At 46.0% G+C, this 18,472-nt stretch overlaps 1 protein-coding gene across 1 annotated transcript in view; it reads right to left on the minus strand.

The window, feature by feature from the left end:
- Positions 1-6,873: 6,873 nt before the first annotated feature.
- EXOC4 (exocyst complex component 4) overlaps positions 6,874-18,472 on the minus strand; it is a 743,049-nt gene continuing 731,450 nt past the window's right edge. The window contains exon 18 of the mRNA XM_015073047.3: positions 6,874-7,754. Within this exon, the coding sequence (XP_014928533.2) occupies positions 7,517-7,754 (238 nt within the window). The 3' untranslated portion in view covers positions 6,874-7,516. The remainder of the gene's footprint in view (positions 7,755-18,472) is intronic.

Here is an 18,472-nt window from a genome sequence, read left to right on the forward strand (position 1 = left end):
AATTTACATGGTAAAATCCTCATCCCCAGTGTGATGGGATTAGGAGGTGGGCCTTTGGGATGCACTTAGGTCATGAGGGTGAATGGGGGTCGTGAATGGGATCAGTGCCCCTAACAAAGAGACCCCACAGAGCTTCCTGACACCCTCCACCACATGAGGACACAGTGGAAAGGTGCCTTCTAGGAACCAGAAAGTGGGCTCTCTCACTAAACACCAAATCTGCCAGTGCGTTGATCTTAGGCTTCCCAGAATTGTGGGAAATGAATTTCTGTTGCGTATCATCTACCTAGTTTCTGGTACTTTATTATAGCAGCCAGAATGGACAAAGAAAATCAGTCCTCAGGGGAGGGGTGAGACGTTCTTACTTCCCTTCTTAACTCAGAGTTGGGTCTGGGACAGTGTGCAACCGCCTCTGGGGTCGGATGGGGCATGACCTGTGCCATGACTATCTGTACCTAGGAAACATGGAAATAGAAATTCAAGCAAAGGATGAGTTAATAAACCTGCAAAACTTAAGAATTTCTACAGCCCCTGTGAAAATAGTTGAACGCTTGCTATCTTGCAGATGAGGGAACTATAGCTTTGGACGTACCAAAAGGCCTAGTACCTTGTGTTTTATTTGTCCTTAAAATTAGCTGAGTTAACAGCATTTCAGTGTTATGTTTCTTCACTTTCAAATTGTTATCTTCAGATCTCCTTCAAAACCATTAACATTTACTTCCACTGGGACATCAGAGAAATACAAGGAACTCTGAGCTGTTGAAGAGAGGGTAGAAAAACAGAAAACTAGATTTTTCTGCCGGTCTTCATGGTTTGTTTTTTTTTTTTTTTTTTTTGTTTTTTTTTTTGTGAGTGGACCCGGGTTCTCAGGGGATAAAAACTCAATTCTAGGGACTGGTATTGAATGGCACTGTGATAGAAAGCTTCCAAAGCAAAAGGGGCTGGTCCGGTAAGATGATCAGACCTCGGAGAAAATTTAGGAGCAGAGATGTGTGGCTTCTGGGTTGGGCATTTTCAAGCTTTAAAACAGTTCATCATGCTACTCTATTTTTCTCGGTATGTGTTGGGTGTATACAGAAGCTGTCCTATGAATAGTCAGAAATACTGAACTAAGGCCTGTGTATATGGCCCACTAATACTAGGAGTATCAGGAGTTCAAGGAAGGGGGCAGAAAAAGTAAAAGACATTAAATAGAGTGGGTGGCTCCAGGGTCACTCCTTGACTGAACAACACATCCCTGTTGCTTCTATCTCTAGCACAAATGTGCTGACGGGGGACTTGATGTTGGCAAAGCCATCTCTTCTCCCTCGAGCCTCTAAATTTGGCTTCTGTTCCCATCACTCCACTCAAATGGTTCTCATTGATGCTAATAATTTCACCCTTTTTTAAAAGCCCCTCACTCTTTCTGCTCTCATCATGGTCAGCCTCTTTGTTGGGCATCCTAGTCAGGATAGGCAAGGTTATGCTGCGGGGATAAGCAACTCCTGAATTTCAACAGCCTACAACAAGGATTCATTCCATGCTTACACCACATATCCACTGCAGGTCAGCTGGGGCTCTGCTCTGCATTGGCCTCCTCCTGGGACCCAAGCATGCTGAATGGCTGCTGTCTGGAACATTCCTGGATATTGTGGCAGTGGGGGCAGTGAGCTCTGGAGGGTCACCCACAGCTAATTAATTGCTTTGGAAAATGACACACTTCTCACAACTCCTTAGCCACTGAATCACAGCATCCCACCCAAACCCAAAGGAGCCAGGAAATGCCATATTTCTGGAAGGTGGAGAGCAGGAAATCAGGTACACTGCCCTGTTCTTTCCATGTGAACCTGTCACATCTCTGAAGGCAGGGCCTTGCCTTCTACCGTTCTACTTGGTAGCTTAACAGTGTGGGGCATATTTGGGTTCCCTGGAAGTCACTACGTAACCCCCTTTCTTCTCTTGGAGCTTCTTATTTGACCACTCAGAAAAGCGGAATGGTGGGGACAAATGCTGTCTCAAGTTTGATCCAGCTCTTACGAATCCACAACAGGTGCGCTAACAAGAAACTGAGGTCATCGCTCCAGCCCAGATTAGAATAAAAGGAACAACCCCTTCCTCTGCCACCTTCTAGGAAGATTATCTGAGGACTCCTCCCGAAGCCCAGGCTCTCTTTACCCCCAGGTGTCTGGTTAACAAACTTCCTGTTTCAGGGCAGAGAAAGAAGAAGGGGGGTATGGGAGAGTCACTTGGGAAACTCTCTTAAGCAGGCTGCTGTTCTGAAAGGTCCAGGACCTCCCAGCAGTGGAAAGGAAGGGAGACTTTGGCATCTGGAGCAAAGAGGGTAGAACGGTCCCACCTGGAGTGTTGGTCCCCAAAGCTGGGAAGAGATGGTGGCCGTGGATTCCTTGCGGCTCCACGTGCTTCGAGGGCGTCCAGGGCAGGGGTGAAGTGAGGACACACAGATGACGATACTGTCTTCACCCCCGTTTTCCTGACGTGCTTTAGCAGTGCAACGTCGACACAAAGCAAAGGAAGGTGGGGGGGGGGCTCTTCCCTACCTCCCGACCAGGAAACCACCAAAAATGACTGCAGTTAAAGGCTTGTGCTGAGAATAGTAAGCGGGAGCTCAGGGCTAGATTTGATTTTGGGGGGGGGGGGGGAAGACATATTCTCACCTGAATTTCATAGATCAATTTGCGATCTTATTTTAGAAATCCATGACCTGACATTGCTCAGCCCGGGCAGGAAGAGTAACCACAAACTCAAATCCCAGGCAGAAGGCCATTACAGATGTCCTGAAGACCCGGTCCCTAAAGGCTGGTGGAGCCTTCGGAGTTTAATGAGATGCGCATAATACATCAGCAGGCAATGAGATGCATATTCATTAATCGCTAAAAGGGAAGCGGGCCCAGGAAGCAGACAGCGGGAGGGTGGTCATCCTGCTGCAAAGGGGGCTGCAACAAGGAAATAACAAAGTCAAAGTCAGAACTATTGCTGTGTGGGGGTGCCTAGCTTCCACCTACATACAACAAGCAGCATCCTGGCCGCGCCCCCCGCCCCCAGCACATCCCAGGCCTTTCTGACAAACCCTGTCAAGGCGGCTGCACCCCTACACCATATCCATAGAGCAGGTCCTCCGATATGGGCCCACAGCTCCTCAAAGAAACCGACAAAATAATAATATTTTCATTAGAATATTATTATGCATATGTGATAATTATTATATGCCAGGCACCTCTTTTATTTTATACCTTAACACTGTGGGATAAGAGCTATTATTATTATTGTTGTTGTTATTATCCCATTTCACAGATGAGGAAACTGACACTTAGGGCGCTTAACAGCTTATACCACAGCAAACCACTTATATGAGGTGGAGGTGACATTCTGAGCCAAGGTACAGAGGACTCTAAAACCTGAGCATTTAGCTGCCACCCGGCTGGCGTTCCGGCCTGTGGTCCAGGTATGGATCATCTTTGGCCTCCAGCTGGCTGGGCTCGGCCCCTGGGCCGAAAGTTCTTGTTTCCAAGAGTTTTGTGGCTATATCGGCCACAGTGAGCTGGGGAGCAGCAGAGGAGAGTGGGAAAGGCAGTCCCCAATCCAGTCCTCTGGGAACCACAGGAGAGGACACAGTAGATGAAGGTGTTAAACTACCAGAGAATATCGGTTGGAGTTCAAATATAACAGGTGCGGGTCCCTCCTTTGCCCCAAGGGGTGAGAAGAGAGGGGTTCCAAGTCTGAACTCCGGTGTTGGCGTCCGTCTGGGCCACGTCTTAAACCGAGCCTTGGTTTCTTTCGCAGAGTAGGGACGGCACTAGTAACAAACTCGCAGGATTCCTTGAGGATTAAATGGAATAACGTGGTAAAGCATTTAGCACAACACCTGACACATATTAAGTGCTCAGGAAGCGAGACCCAAAATAACGTAACAGCAATCATAAAAGTACGACCAGGTGCTGTTTTCCTGGTTTTCGCTCGCAGTAAATAAACCTTAGTGAAAGAAAGCTCGGCCTGCTAGGTACGTACATTTGGGCTGAAGAGACTGCCAATTTCTCTCCTCCTCCAGCATGCATTGCAAAGTCAGCAGGAATCTGAGGGAGGCCACTTTTCTAACAGGGATGGCATATAACGGGAGCTACACTCACCGGGCACCCCAACCTCGTTTTTCCCCAGTTGTATGTGCATACGCATGTTGTAGGTACGCTGAAAAAATACATGTGCAGCTTTTGCGGGTCACTGCATTCCCAGCTTCCCAGGGGCTCTGCTCCAGGTGTGCGAATGTCCTGCCAATATTTTTAACCACAGACACAAGTCCTTGGCAGGTATGTTAAAGCGGGTCCTCGCGTGGTGCACGTTTCCTCCTACTCACGCCCGGCCCCGTTGGCAGAATCCTCTCTGCTTGTTTGCATCCGAGTTCACTGTTGAGGAAACTTCCAGCTCCGTTCCAGTGGTGTTTGCATCCCATTACACCCAGTGATAATGAGCTAGATCTCATTACCGCCCAGCCCAGTTGGAAAAGGATTCATCGTTTTCAGGTGCGAACCTGTGGTGTGCCTCTTAGTGCACCTCTTCAAAATTCCAGGCAGGCTGCCCGCCTCAGCCGGATCAGGACAACTCCTTCCAGCTGCGTGCACTTCCTCACAACTTCCGTTTCAGGAAGAGACTCTGCCGTATGTCACATCTGGTCACACGCTTATTAATTACGTACTTCGTATAACAACTACGGCTAATTAGGACAGAGCCGAGACCTTTGCTGAGCCAAGGCTTTGTTTGCCTCTCCTTGGTACCTCATTACCCTCCCTCCAAATGATGCCCAATTTGTTTTACATCCCTGCCACATTAAGACAATTGCTCTCAGGGGTGTGTGTTTCGGCACACACTGTGCTTTTCGAGCACAATCTTGTTGATCGGGACACTTCCTCCTTTTCCTACCACCTCCTGCTACAAGGACAGCCACCTGGCCAGATTTCTCGTCGCATTTGCCTCCAGTGCAGTGGAGTTCAGCTAGGGCTGGTGGAGACCCGACACCCTCTGGTTGAAATGCCTGCGCCCTGGTGCTAGGGAGGCAGCCACAGCTATGTTCCAGAGGGAGGATCCGGAACACAATGGCCTCAGTCCCTTCGTGGGACCCGGGAGGCAGGAATCCATTTGCCCCATCAACCGACGGCTCTGGCTAGCCAGGGAGGCACAGTGAACAGCGAGATACAGTCCCGAGGTGCCAAAAGGGCAAAGCTCAGAAGAGAGCAACGGAGGGCCGGGCTGAAGATTTCAGTCCTTCATCCTCTGAGATGCCTTCCTAAGTGAAAGGATATCCAGTCTTGGTGGATGGAGTGGCAAGTACAAACTCTGGGGAGGGCAAGATCGGAGTGGAAGGATAAGCTCCACGTCACAGGGGGCCGCCTCTGTTGCCTGCCACCACGTGAATCCCATTATCCCCTGAGCTCTAAGGGGGCAATTACATCTTTTTGGCTGAATGAATGCGGTAGTGCTAAGACATTCCCGGATATGACTCGGCAGGAAGACCATTGGGTGTGGTAGCCAATTCAACCTGGCTGTATTGGGGTTTTTCTCCCCAAGCTATTTGAAACAGAAACTACTGACGGTCAGGCTGAGAAAACGTTCAGGCAAGAAGAGGGGCTGGGGCTTCTGTGAATGAATTCTATCTGCATTCGTTCAACCGTCCACTGAACAGGTCATGGGTTGTCCTTGAAAATGGGTTGTCCTTGAAATGGGACAATGGGTTGTCCTAAAAAATGTCCTAAAAAATGAATAGGTTGTCCTAAAAAAATGACTGATCCTACAAAGAAATCTGCGCCTTGAGTGTCTTGGACAAAGAGGCATAGGCCATTTGCTCTGTGCAGAACCGACATTTTTCAATCCTATCATTATTGGAAGCAAAACAGGGGTTCTCCTTTCTCTAAGCGCTCCCCCGCAGCAGCCCATCGGCCATCTTCCTGCCGGTTCTCAGTGTTCTCGGCATCTCTCCTCCCTCCAAACCCGTGTCCCTTTCCACGTCCACTAAAACCCTCCTAAGCACTCACCAATTGCACTCCTGGCTCTTCTGGCAAACCATAAGCACCCCAGGGTTCTTCACCTAGAGCGGAAGGAAGGAGGAGAAGGGGGTACAGAAACCATGCTGGGAAGTCACAGCCACTAAGAGGAGTCCTCCGAACCAAAAAGGTCGGCTCTGGGTTCCCTCGTCTCCCTTCTCCCACCCTTGCTTCTCGGATAGACTACTTTTCTACGGTGTTGTTTAGAAGCCGGATATTCTTCCTTGGTTGTCTCCTATGTGGGTTCAACTTCCTTCCGACCAGGCCTCTGAAGCATACAGATTTACAGTACTCCTTCCAGGACCCTCTGGAAGACCATCTTCTGGCCGCCTGCTGAATTCCCACCGTCAGCCCTGATTTCTAACTCAGCCCTGAGTGCACACCCCACGAGGGTCTTGGTCAGAGTCCAGTGTCCGGGCTCTGTCTTAAAGGTAGACAACAAGGTATCCTCCCTCATTGTCTAGTATCTAACGCTCTGCCTAGCGGCATCTGGTACATATTAGGCCCTGAGGGAATGTCTGCTGAATAAAGAACACGAGAAAGACAACACACAACACTTTGGCTTCTCAAAACATTTTTTAATTTTCTGCTTTTCCTACCAAGACCAAAGCTGTACAATTCTGGACCATCACAACGTGAGGCATGACTGTGTATGGTCAAAGTCCTTCCTGCTCTCCTCTCCACGTGCTCCCGAGGCGTGTCCCGGGTGGTGGGTGCATTGCTTTCTCTTGTGACATGTCAACCATGAGTATCAGGAGTGCTTGGAGACGTGGGAGCCACGGTGGGGTCGAGTGTGCCACGAGCGGTGAACGCCCATAACCCCGGGGAGCACTCTGGAAAATGGACTCAGCTATGGGTGCACAGAGGACGAACGTCATGCTGTCTCATCTTCCGTGCACTCAGCTGGGTGGACCAGGTCTCCTTTCTAAGGTGAGAAAGTCCTAGGGGCTCATATTGAGAGCAAGTAAAGCATCTAAGAAGCACTCACATCCAAACAATGTTTAACTGAGAATAAAAGTTCTCTACTCATCATCTTCTCTTGGAAAGTAGAGGGGAAAAAAAAATCAAGAAGAGGGTTGGATCGCCATTCAACCTTCCATTTTTGTCATTAATTTGATGGCTCTTGGTTTTGAGACAGCAGAAAGAAAAATGCAGAGGCGATACACTGACTAGGACCTGGGTACAAGCTGCTACACAGAAAGCTGTCTGTCTCAGGGACTGAGATAAAAGAACTTTTTCCCCTGGCCCTGGAGAGGTCTTGTTTTGGTTAGGAGAATTTGTTGAAAACTACAGCCGGCTTGGAGAAGCCACTGATTTGATCTTGGTAATAGAGACAGAAAGTAACACACATACACTTATTTTACTGAATTGTAAACCAACGAGGTCAGGAGAGTAAAAATCTACTGAAAGAAGCAGTTACTCATGACTGAGTAAACAAAAATGACTGCCCCTCCCCACCCCCACCCCTCCCCCAGAAGTGCACCCAATTAAACCGTAGTTATTTTCTTATCCTTGGTGGCTTGCTTGATGGCAGCCTGCTCACAAATGATCTCCTTGAGCCGCTGCAGCCTCATGTTCTGGGTGGTCTGGTCTCCCACCCCAGTCTGACTGCGGTGCAGCAAGGTCAGGGCATGGATGTACTCCAGCTCTGTGTACTTCACGCCCTGGTCCACCACCAGGTTCAGGAGCTCGTCGGCCGTGTTGTATAACATCTCGTAATACTGCCTGAGGAAACAAGACAGAATACTGTTCACCATCTCCACTGTCAGCCACTTATGTGGCTTTAGTGGTAATGAATATGCTGCTTGTAAATACCTTATTCAATAAACATTTATTGATCACTAGGCATTGTTGTTCTAGGCTCTATGAATACAATGGGGAAGAAGACAAGCACATTCTCTGTCCTCTTGGACCTCACTGGAGCTTTCTTCTTGAGACCATGTCCAAATGAAGACTCGGGGAGACCTCACATCTTTCAGGGTCTCAGTTCACTCGAGATTTCCCCTAATGTTACATTTACCTGGGGAGATCCAAAGAAAAAGAAGTAGGGGTGGAACCAAGAGGAAGAGAAATAATCATCCGGTAGGCATTGCAAAAACCATTTTTGTCTCATTCGATCCCTCATCCATTCACTCACTCACTCACTGGAGGTTCTGTGCAGTGTATGCTTTTCTCCTCCATAAGGTGGGACAATAATACCTTTTAGAGTTATAAGAATGAATTCATCCATATAAAGCACTTGGAATGGTGTCCAACAAACATACATGCTCCATAAATATTAGCTATTATTATCAGAGATAATAATAATGTATTAATAAAGTCATGATAGTAATAGAAGTATATAATGATGAGCAAGACCTAGCCTCTTTCCTCAAATAGCTCAGAGATGAGTTGGAAAGATAATGAGAAGTAGAGAGACCATGATTGTGTTTTTGTTGGCAAAGTGAATTTCCACGTAATGTGTCATTTATCCTTCACTACACCTAGGGGGCTATAACTCCCTTTTTTCCGAAAAGGAAACTGAAACATGGTAAAGTGACAGGACTTGTCTAATGTCACAGAGAAGAGAGGGACTGTGGCAGGATATGCACCTGTTTCTGACTCTCAGTCCAACGCTCCTTGTTCACAGAAAAAGACAAGAACAATGTTCCAATTGACAGGAGGGAAGTATAAATGTTATGAATTTATAGGGGAGGAAGGAGAAAGCCCACCATGTGGAGGGGAAGGTGAAGATTCAAGGAAGACTTTGGATGGGGTAGCATATTGTCAGGCAGGGCTTCCAGGAAAGAAATTCTAGACTAAGGGAAAAGAGAAGAGCAGAAGCAAAGATTCCTCCTGGGAAGAGGACTCTGGTCAGCCTGGGGATGGCAGCTAAAAACCAGAGTTTTGGGAAAAGGCAGTTGAAGCCAGAAGACAGACTATTTGATGATCAGGCTAGTTAAGTTAATAAAGAACCATAGACCTAGTCAGTTCAATAAAGGACCTCCCTCCCTCAGCTCTCAAGGTTCTGTTGGGAGCAGAAGCACCATCCAAGTTGTGCTTCTGGAAGATACATGTGACAACAGTACACAGAATGGTCTGGGAGGGAATTGGTTATAATTCTAGCAAAAAGTTGGGGACTTGAGATCCATTTGGCTGCAAGGCCATTAGCCTGGGTGGAGGAGAGAAGAGCACGTGCATCACTGCGAGTCTCCAGTAATGCAGAAGCAGGATGGGGGAGGTGGGAGTCAGGAAAGGGGAAGGCAGCCATTTGCTCTTCTCAACACCAACATTACGCCACCGTATTGTTCCTCACCGGGTCTACACTGAGGCTCGGACTTGCACGGCTACTACCAATTACCCAGGAGGTAAAGCTGAGCGCAGGCTCTGAGCCAAGCAATGCTATCACAGCTGGTTAGGCAAAGGACAGAGGAGCCTTCCCAGGCAGTTTACTTCCTTCTTTCTGACCGGAAAGGCAGCTTTGCCTCAATGGAGGGACAGACCACGGCAGAAGGCCCAAGGCAATTCCAGAGATGAAGGGATCTTACAGATCTACCAGGGTCATTGAATTTGAGTCTTGCGTTTGCTTCTTGTTCACCAAGAACATCTTGATAAAAAGAACATCCTCTGGGAGAAGTAAGCCATCCTTATAGTGAGGAATACATTCTAGGAGCTCATAATTTCAAGAATATTTTATGCATTTTTGCTACAATGGGAATGTGGTCGGTAAGGGTGTCTTTTCACGTGGCTAGCTCCTTTTCCTGCTCTGCTGAACCTCCTTTTCTAATTAACACACTCTTAAAAAAAAAAAAAAAGAATACCCTTTTGTGAATATTTCCTAAATAGTGGTGGGTAAGTGCTCGTCTTATATTGGCAGGTTTACGAGTACTCCAGGCAGCAAACGGTTCAACATCGTTGTGTAGAGGGTTAGCCCTCTCTTGGGGCTAATTTTCTGTAAATGATGGTTCACTTTAACCTCCTGGAACCACATAGTTGGAAATCACTGGTCAAAGGTAACCTTGAATGTAGACAGAGGTGCTTCTTTTTTTTTTTTTAATTTTTTTTAACGTTTATTTATTTTGGGGACAGAGAGAGACAGAGCATGAACGGGGGAGGGGCAGAGAGAGAGGGAGACACAGAATCGGAAACAGGCTCCAGGCTCTGAGCCATCAGCCCAGAGCCCGACGTGGGGCTCGAACTCACGGACCGTGAGATCGTGACCTGAGCTGAAGTCGGACGCCCAACCAACTGAGCCACCCAGGCGCCCCCAGAGGTGCTTCTAATAGGAGAGTCAAATTAACTCTAACCTGCAGACTTCTGGGAGCCCAATATCAGATACAGTCAGGAACTTTTCAGAAGTTTCATGTTCAGTACAAAACCCGTGTGAACCACCCCTACTCCACAACGCATCTGTTGTAACTTAAAAATACTATTTTAATTTTTTTTTAACGTTTATTTATTTTTGAGACAGAGAGAGACAGAGCATGAACGGGGGAGGGTCAGAGAGAGGGAGACACAGAATCTGAAACAGGCTCCAGGCTCTGAGGCGTCAGCACAGAGCCCGACGCGGGGCTTGAACCCATGGACCGCAAAATCATGACCTGAGCTGAAGTCGGACGCTTAACCAACTAAGCCCCCCAGGCGCCCCTGAAAATACTATTTTAAAGAAAAGCTTGACGCTGTAGGAAGACACATCATATTTTTCCCATGGCTCTGCATGTCCCTTGGCACACCATGGCTTCCTCCGTGACACGAGCCCCTGTTTTGACAAATGAAGCCCTGTATCACCGAATTCGGGTTCCCTTAGATGCACAGATGAGGGAGAGAGCTGTCCATTTAGGGACCTACCTGAGAAGGCATTTTAAAACATGCTCAAGAAAACATGTTTGAATCTAGACTTACCGAATGGAATGAGAGAGCATTTGGGGCTCAGGATTCTTTCAAAGCCAGAAGAGATTTGGTGGTTGCAGTTCTTAACTGGTGGTTCTCCAACTAGAAAGTGCTTGGGAGCTTATGAAAAGTGCAGATTCTTTAGGACCCACCCCAGCTATTGTGATTCCCAAAGGACTTTGAGCCGGAGTCTCTCTGGTGTGCAAAGAGTTACAGAACCACTGCTGCCCATCTCCTTGAGCCAAGGACCTAAAAACATTAGGGATGGTGATGCTTTTCACTGAGATAAAACCAAAGGAACTGGGTTTCTCTGTATTATGACGTTGATATTTTCATCGCTTATCTTAAGAGGTAACATTGAGCCCATCTAACCAGATGAAATTGGATTTCTTTTGAAACATCTGATGAAATTTGTTCCCAGAGATACTGGCTGGTTTTCTACAGAGACCACTGTTCCATGCTGGGAGCAAGCAACCAAAGATGCCTGGATTTCTAGTCCTGGATCCTTCATCGGGATAAGTGATAAAGGGCGTGCCACTTAAGTCCTTAATGTTTCAATATCCTCTGTGCAGTGAAGACCTTTATAAATCCCAGAATGACGTTCTGAAGTGGACTCGAAGACTAAAAGAGTCCTCAAGAGCCTCCGATGAACCGGGTCCCAGAATTGCAAAGCTGAGTTATTAAACAAAATCGACAGGTAACTGATGGTGTTTTTTCTGTAGTTAGGGAAAAAAAAAAATCACCCCTAACCACGATGATATATTAGATCATAAAGAAACATAAATATTTAAAGATGGAATGAAATTCATTCATCTTGCAGAACAGCACCCAGTAGCAAAGGCTATATTAAATCAGCACAGCAACAGTCGCAATTGGAGCTAGAGAAAGGGTGCTACAAGGTGCCCCAAGGAGAAAACAGGAAAATGCCCCAAACTTTACAATTAGAATGGGCTTCCATGATGAACACCGACATGCTGAAAGGAAATCACGTAACCCAATTGGGATAAATAATTCACCAGCACGTATTGAGGCCCCAGGAAAATGAAAGCTTGATCTTTACCATCAAGCATTACAAAAGCAGCCATGGCTTCTGGGCATCACGGTTGTAGTAGACACGCACTCAGCTGCCAGGATGGGATCAGTGAACACACATCTGATTTAGGCATTTTCTGGCTCATGACTTGTACGGCAAGTCTCTTCATAGCCCATAACATTCGGGGGCCAATTGCTAGACGTGGCCCAAATATCTTATTCTGGAAACTGGAGTTGCATGTCACCCTGATGGATGGAACATTCTATGAGGAGGTGGTTTCCTCCCGTGGTTGCTCTCTCTCTCGCTTTGCTGTGCACCTTTGGGCGGCATTTCCCAAAGTGGCCCGAGTGGAGAGGGAGGCGGGTGGAGGGACAGGAAAGCGGTGGGGTGATGTCACGTAGGCTGGTCTCCTGGACCCAGTCCAGAATAGGACAACATTCATGCTTTGTTCTGGTGCAGGCAGGTTATTTTCTCGTATCTTCCTCATGTTCCTTTTTTCAATGGGCTGTGCTTGTGTTTTTTTTCTTCTTATTTTGACGGCATTGAACTGCAACTCTTTCTCCTCATTGATTCCGTGGGCAAATATTTATACAAGTAAGGATAGGAAGGGCATGTTGGTAAGTTGGGCAGATATTCTTAAAGTTTTATTTAAAAAAAAATTTTTTTTTAACGTTTATTTATTTTTGAGACAGAGAGAGACACAGCATGAATGGGGGAGGGTCAGAGAGAGGGAGACACAGAATCTGAAACAGGCTCCAGGCTCTGAGCTGTCAGCACAGAGCCTGATGCAGGGCTCGAACTCACGGACCGTGAGATCATGACCTGAGCCGAAGTCAGACGCTTAACCGACTGAGCCACCCAGGCACCCCCTTCTTAAAGTTTTAAAATGAAGTCAATTTCATCTTTTGCTGACTGGGAAATATACATGTCGTATAGACTATACAGACTAAATACGAAGATTAAGCGGTTAAAAGAGTACTTCTATAATTCTACTATAAAGACATACCCCGTTTGCACATTTCCGTCACGTTTTTGTTTTCCATATATAAGTAATGCTCTACCAGTTTCTCTATTACAGTTGAAATATTTGGGTTGACAGACTACTGGACACTTTGTTTCTAATTTTAAAACCTTTCTTTCCTAGGGCACCTGGGTGGCTCAGTCGGTTAAGCGTCCAACTTCGGCTCAGGTCATGATCTCAGGGCTTGTGGGGTCAAGTCCCGCGTTGGGCTCTGTGCTGACAGCTGAGCCCGCAGCCTGCTTTGGATTCTCTCTGCCCCACCCCCACTTGTGCTCTGTCTCTTAAAAAGGAATAAACGTATAAACGTTAAAAGCAAAAAAAAAAAAAAAAAACCACTAAAAATACTTTCTTTCCTGAGGACGGATTTCCAGAGCAGATTTAGTCAAAGGTAAGTGTACTGTTCCGGACTCCAGCAATGCTGCCAAACCGCTTTCTACAAAAAATCTGCATCAGTTAGCTTCCTACCAAGAACCCATGGCAGCACCTACTTCCTCATAGGCTTTTAATATTCATGAAGTGAAACCATTTTTCACCTACTTATTGGTTTTTAATGCACAAAGGTCTGAACATATGTATAAGCAAACTGTACTGATCTTTTTGTATATTTTGAGTGTGAATACTTTTCTTATTCTGAGCTCTTCAGGGGTACCTGGGTGGCTCCGTGGGCTAAGCATCCGACTTTGGCTCAGGTCATGATCTCACAGTCCGTGGGTTCGAGCCCCGTGTCGGGCTCTGTGCTGACGGCTCAGAGCCTGGAGCCTGCTTCGGATTCTGTGTCTCCCTGTCTCTCTGCCCCTCCCATGCTCACTCTCTCTCTCTCTCTCTCAAAAATAAATAATCATTAAAAAAATTTAAAAAAAAAAGAGCTCTTCAGAAATTTCTATAAACAAGAAGGAGCATTCTAGTCTCTCAACCCTGGGGTTTCTACCTCCCACTCTGCCATACTCATTGTAAAAGATACCACTGCCTCTCTGAAAGATCTTGCAAACAGTCTCAGCTCTCTTCTGTGTAAACTGAGGAAAGAAAGCCCCAATACAACCAGTCATTCCCACACAGCAACCGCAGGTGGTCGGTCCCCAAAGCCTGGGGGTGGGGGTGGAAAGAAGGTGCTGACTGGGGGCTGCCACAGTCCCCGGGAGACCTCTGCCATCTGCTTCCCTTTGTGGGGTGGGCTTCAGAGTCCTAAACCCCTGAAGGAAAACTGCATTTGTCAGGGACACCCAGCTATGTCTCATGCCGGGGGTTGGAATCTGTTCGGACTGAGGTCACATTAATGTCTAGTTCTTAGGTGCACCGGCATATTCAACCCTTTGCAGTAGGAAGTGCAATCATCCACATCGCCCAGATGAGCACACGGAGCTACAGTGAGCATCACTGATTCATCTGTGGCCTCAAAATCAAGGACTCTGAACCTCGTTCGCACTGCAAAGCCACCATAACATGGAAATATTGGAAACTGTAAAAAAGCACTAACTGCAAAGAATACCTGTATAGCAAATTTTAGTCAGACGAGCTAAATAAAATTCACACACTAACTCAACGCCTCTGCCTTCCGTGGTAACGGGACAAGCCAGTATTGTAGCAATTCAAAAATTCATTTACAAACTCTGTAGCTGTTTTTTTTTTTAAGTTTATTTGTTTCGAGGGCGAGAGAGAAAGAAGGAAAAGAGAGAGAGAGAGAGAGAGAGAGAGGGACAGAGACACAGCAGGAGCGGGGGAGGGGCAGAGAGAAGAGAGAATCCCCGAGCAGGCTCTGTGCTGTCAGTGCGGTGCTGGACGCGGGGCTCGATCTCACGGTTTGTGAGATCATAACCTGAGCCAACATGAAGAGTTGGATACTCGACTGACTGAGCCACCCAGGCGATGTAGATATATTTGAATAACAGTGGGTTTGATCTGGGAATTCAGAGCTCTAACACAAATAATGAAGTCATATTGTCAAGTCAGCATTCCAGAGTTAACAGAAACGAGTTTTGGCTTTTTCACTTTGTCACCTCTCTATTTCTCGCTTTTTGCCCACCACCCCCCCCCGCCCCCGCCCCTGAGCAGGAAATGGACAAGGTGACCTTTCTTTCCAAAAGTTGGCTGCCCTTCTGACTCGTTACTTCCTGGAGGAAGAGGGATAATTACGTAATTTCATCGTGAAGACTTTCTCCTCTAGTCTTTCCAAAGATAATGATAGTGTTGATGTCAACAAGAGAATTAGGCACTGAAGCTGACTTCTTAAATATTAAGGTTTGAAGGAGGAAGATCTTGCCCGAATAGAACTTAGTATCGCCAGTGGCCTCCCCCAATTCTTTTTAGCCAACAGATGAAGCATTTTGAGAACTTTAATAAAAAAAAAACCCAAAAAACTCAGTAGTAGAGGGGTCACTAAACTGTCGGGGAAAACATTCAACTCCTGTTTTCTCTGTTCACTCAATGGCATACATGGTAATAGGCAGGAAAATGGAAAAAGAGAAAGGAAAGGAAGTGAATAATCCATAAACTGGATAAGCATCCCATAAATAATTAAGAGGTGGTTACAGCAGGAAGACTTAGAGAAGTAAATACTCAAGAGATCAACTAAGCTCAGATTCTGGTTAAGTCTTTCCCTCCCCTCTAACTAGCTGTGTGACCTGGGGCAAATGCTGTTGGCTCTTTGGACCTCTGCTTCCCATATGAAAAACAAAGAGGTTAGAGCAGACGCTATTTAAGCAGTTTTTGATTTTAAAACCTTTACAGTGTCCTCTGCTCGGTCCTTTAAAATCCTGGGCTTCCATCAGAATTAGCTGATGCTGATTTTCCCTAAACTGCAGCCGGCAAGACGCAGCAGTGACTGATTTGGAAACATCCCGAACAAGCGTAAACTTAGCTCCGATGTGTACTTTCCAGACCAATAATAAAATGGATGGTAATCCTGTGTGTCAGAAGAATAAATTAGTTTATTCAAAAATATAATATAATTGCTCTCGTTTGTCTTCCCCTTCAAAGGAGCTTAGACTTTATTACAGACATGATTGAAAATTCTAATTTGAAATAGGCGAAGTTACTTCCATCTCAGGAATGGGAAAACTCAGGTAGAGAAAAGCTAAATAATTTTTGGGGAGTTAGTGGCAGAATTAGATTTACGTTCGAAAGGGACAGTTTTGTGTGTGTGTGTGTGTGTGTGTGTGTGTGTGTGTGTGTGTGTTGACATTTCTTACATCGGATTGTGCGCAGGGTTTTGTTCTGATCAGGACATCCCAGGAGAAGTATGGTCTTTAGAAAAGACAGTGTAGAAATTCCCTCAGCTGGTGGCAGTAGAAAATCATCCAGGAGGCAGTGAGACCCTGAGAGTCTGCTGTGCTAAGGTTTGCACCGGCTTCGTTGATCGGTCATCTACCTACATTTTCTTCATATAAAGCGGCACACACATCCCTGCCTTCACCAACAGCGCTATGTGTAAAAGGCAGTTTCCTATCGGCCCGGTTCTGATAACCACCATGCTTCAGTAGCACTGGGGGGTGTCTCTCCGGAGGAGATGTTAAAAGCTAAAGTTGGCCGTGTCCCTTCCTTTCAGGAACCTATCCCGATATTCTTGATAGCGGCCGCCAGAGCTGTGCTTTATTTCTCTTCAGAAAATACAACCATTCAACACAAAGGAATTCCTCTGCGGCCCGTCACTTGACGCGATGACTCTCTCCCAAGCTCGGTTACCGTTGCTGAGACAGGAAGAAAATTTCTTCTTGTTCCCTCAGCTAGAAATTTTGCTCCCCACCTTCGAACACCTTCTGAATTTATAATATCCGTGGCTGAAATTTCCTCCTCTACAACTTAAGGATTTGTACGTCACTCTCTGCTCCATCAGATAATTTTTTAAATTAAGTTTTCTACAGCAGGGCTGGAGGAAGATCAGCATTTTAAATTCAGTACAATTAAAACTGTGTCTCTTTGGTCTGGTACTGCCTTCGGTCAAACCCCATTTGTATGAATAATTATTCAGTCCATTAAGAAGTCTGCTCAACTCCTTCTCCCATTTTGAAGGTTTTAATAAATATTGATCAAGCGCATTTCTGTTTGCACTTGCCAAAGCAATTCTGATGGATTCATCTTCTGATGTTATCAAATAATGAAATATGAAAGAGTGAATAGAATTACCCTCTTGTTCTGTGATTTTTTATTTAGGTCCTTCATTTTACTTGCATAATTGTGTTTGTCTCATGCTCCTGTAAATGCTCTTTTGATTATCAAAAGGTGAATCCAGGTTAAGGAGAGTTATGCTGTGCTGAATATCACTTTGGAGAGTTTTTTTCAATTTGAAAAAATAATTTATCGAATATCATAGGTTGATAAAAGAAGATAGCATTCTGTACTTTGGTGGCCTCAAAGCTACATACTGTTTACCAATTAGCACAAGGCCCTTATACTGTATATTATTTATACTTCCCAGATCAGCAATCTGGGAGACAGCTGCTGACATAGGCAGAATAAAAATAATTCGGAGGCCCTCTGGCTTTTTCAGTTTTAAGCAATTATCAACTTTTCAATAAATAATGCAAAGGATTTCTTCAAAGGAAAATCTAGTATTATTATCACTAACACTTAGGAAGCTCTCATCACATCTTAAAAGTTAATACAGTCGTGCCCCCTTATCCACGGTTTCGCTTTCTGCGGTAGCAGTTACCCGCGGTCGACCGCGGTCGACCACGGTCCGAAAGCACATGACTCTCCTCTTGATACATTGTCAACAGCAGCCTGACGCTGGGTCACAATGCCTGTGTCATTCACCTCGTTTCATCTCATCACGTAGGCATTTCATCATCTCCCAGCATCACAAGAAGAATGAGTTACAGTACAAGCTATTCTGAGAGAGAGACCACATTCACATAACTTTTATTACGGTGTACTGTTACAATTGTTCTACTTTATTATTAGTTATTGTGGTTAATTTCTTACTGTGCCTAACTTACAATTAAACTTTGCCATGGGTATTACGTACAGGAAAAAGATAGTATATATAGGGTAGTGCTATCTGTGGATTCAGGCATCTATGGCAGGGTTTTAGAACGTATTCTTGTGGATAGGGGGGACAACTGTGTAACAGAGAAAGTTACAGAGGTATAGTCCTTGGCTTCAAGAAGTTTCTTTTATCCACACTGTAAAAAATACAATGCAGGGTGCCTGGGTGGCTCAGTCGGTTAAACGTCCGATTTTGGCTCAGGTTATGGTCTCACGGTCCGTGCGTCTGAGCCCCACAGTGGGCTCTGTGCTGACAGCTCAGAGCCTGGAGCCTGTTTCAGGTCTGTGTCTCCCTCTCTCTCTGCACCTCCCCTGCTTGCTCACTCTCTCTCTCCCTCTCTCAAAAATAAGATAAACAACAAAAATTAAAAAAAAAAAAAAATCCAGGGTCCCTGGGTGGCTCAGTCGGTTAACATCTGACTTTGGCTCAGGTCATGATCTCATAGTTTGCAATTTTGAGCCCCATGTTGGGCTCTGTGCTGACAGCTCAGAGCCTGGAGCCTGTTTTGGATTCTGTGTCTCCTCCCCCCTCCACCTCCC

This window comes from Acinonyx jubatus, chromosome A2 (genome assembly GCF_027475565.1).
Source record: "Acinonyx jubatus isolate Ajub_Pintada_27869175 chromosome A2, VMU_Ajub_asm_v1.0, whole genome shotgun sequence".
Classification (NCBI taxonomy): domain Eukaryota; kingdom Metazoa; phylum Chordata; class Mammalia; order Carnivora; family Felidae; genus Acinonyx; species Acinonyx jubatus.